The sequence below is a fragment of the Pterocles gutturalis genome, unplaced genomic scaffold, assembly GCF_000699245.1.
Source record: "Pterocles gutturalis isolate BGI_N339 unplaced genomic scaffold, ASM69924v1 scaffold30030, whole genome shotgun sequence".
Lineage (NCBI taxonomy): Eukaryota > Metazoa > Chordata > Aves > Pterocliformes > Pteroclidae > Pterocles > Pterocles gutturalis.
Window position 1 is genome coordinate 699 of NW_010141789.1, and position 278 is coordinate 976.

At 63.7% G+C, this 278-nt stretch overlaps 1 protein-coding gene across 1 annotated transcript in view; it reads right to left on the reverse strand.

Annotated features, from left to right (window-relative positions):
• The window catches only part of LOC104469588 (corticoliberin-like), a gene marked incomplete at its 5' end in the record, with an annotated part of 932 nt that extends 659 nt beyond the window's left edge, over positions 1-273 (reverse strand). The window contains 1 exon segment of the mRNA XM_010084155.1: positions 3-273. Within this exon segment, the coding sequence (XP_010082457.1) occupies positions 3-273 (271 nt within the window).
• Positions 274-278: the final 5 nt, after the last annotated feature.

Consider the following 278-nt stretch of genomic DNA (forward strand, 5'->3'; position numbering starts at 1 on the left):
CTGCTGCAGCTGTTGCACCGCCGCCCGGAAAAAGTTGCTGGCAGCGGCTTCGGGCTGTAGGTGGCTGGTGCTGCTGGAAGAGGCGGAGAAAGAGCCAACGGGTCTCTTGTTGAGGTTGCCCAGGCGCAGGAAATACTCTTCTCCCATGCGGAGCAGGACGGGCAGAGTTTGCTGCTGCTGCTGCTGCTGGAAGAAATCTGGCTGGTGCAGAGCCCCGTGGGCGGCTCCCGGGCTCTTGCTGAGAGCTCTGCACTCCTGGCAGGGCAGGAGGGCGACCA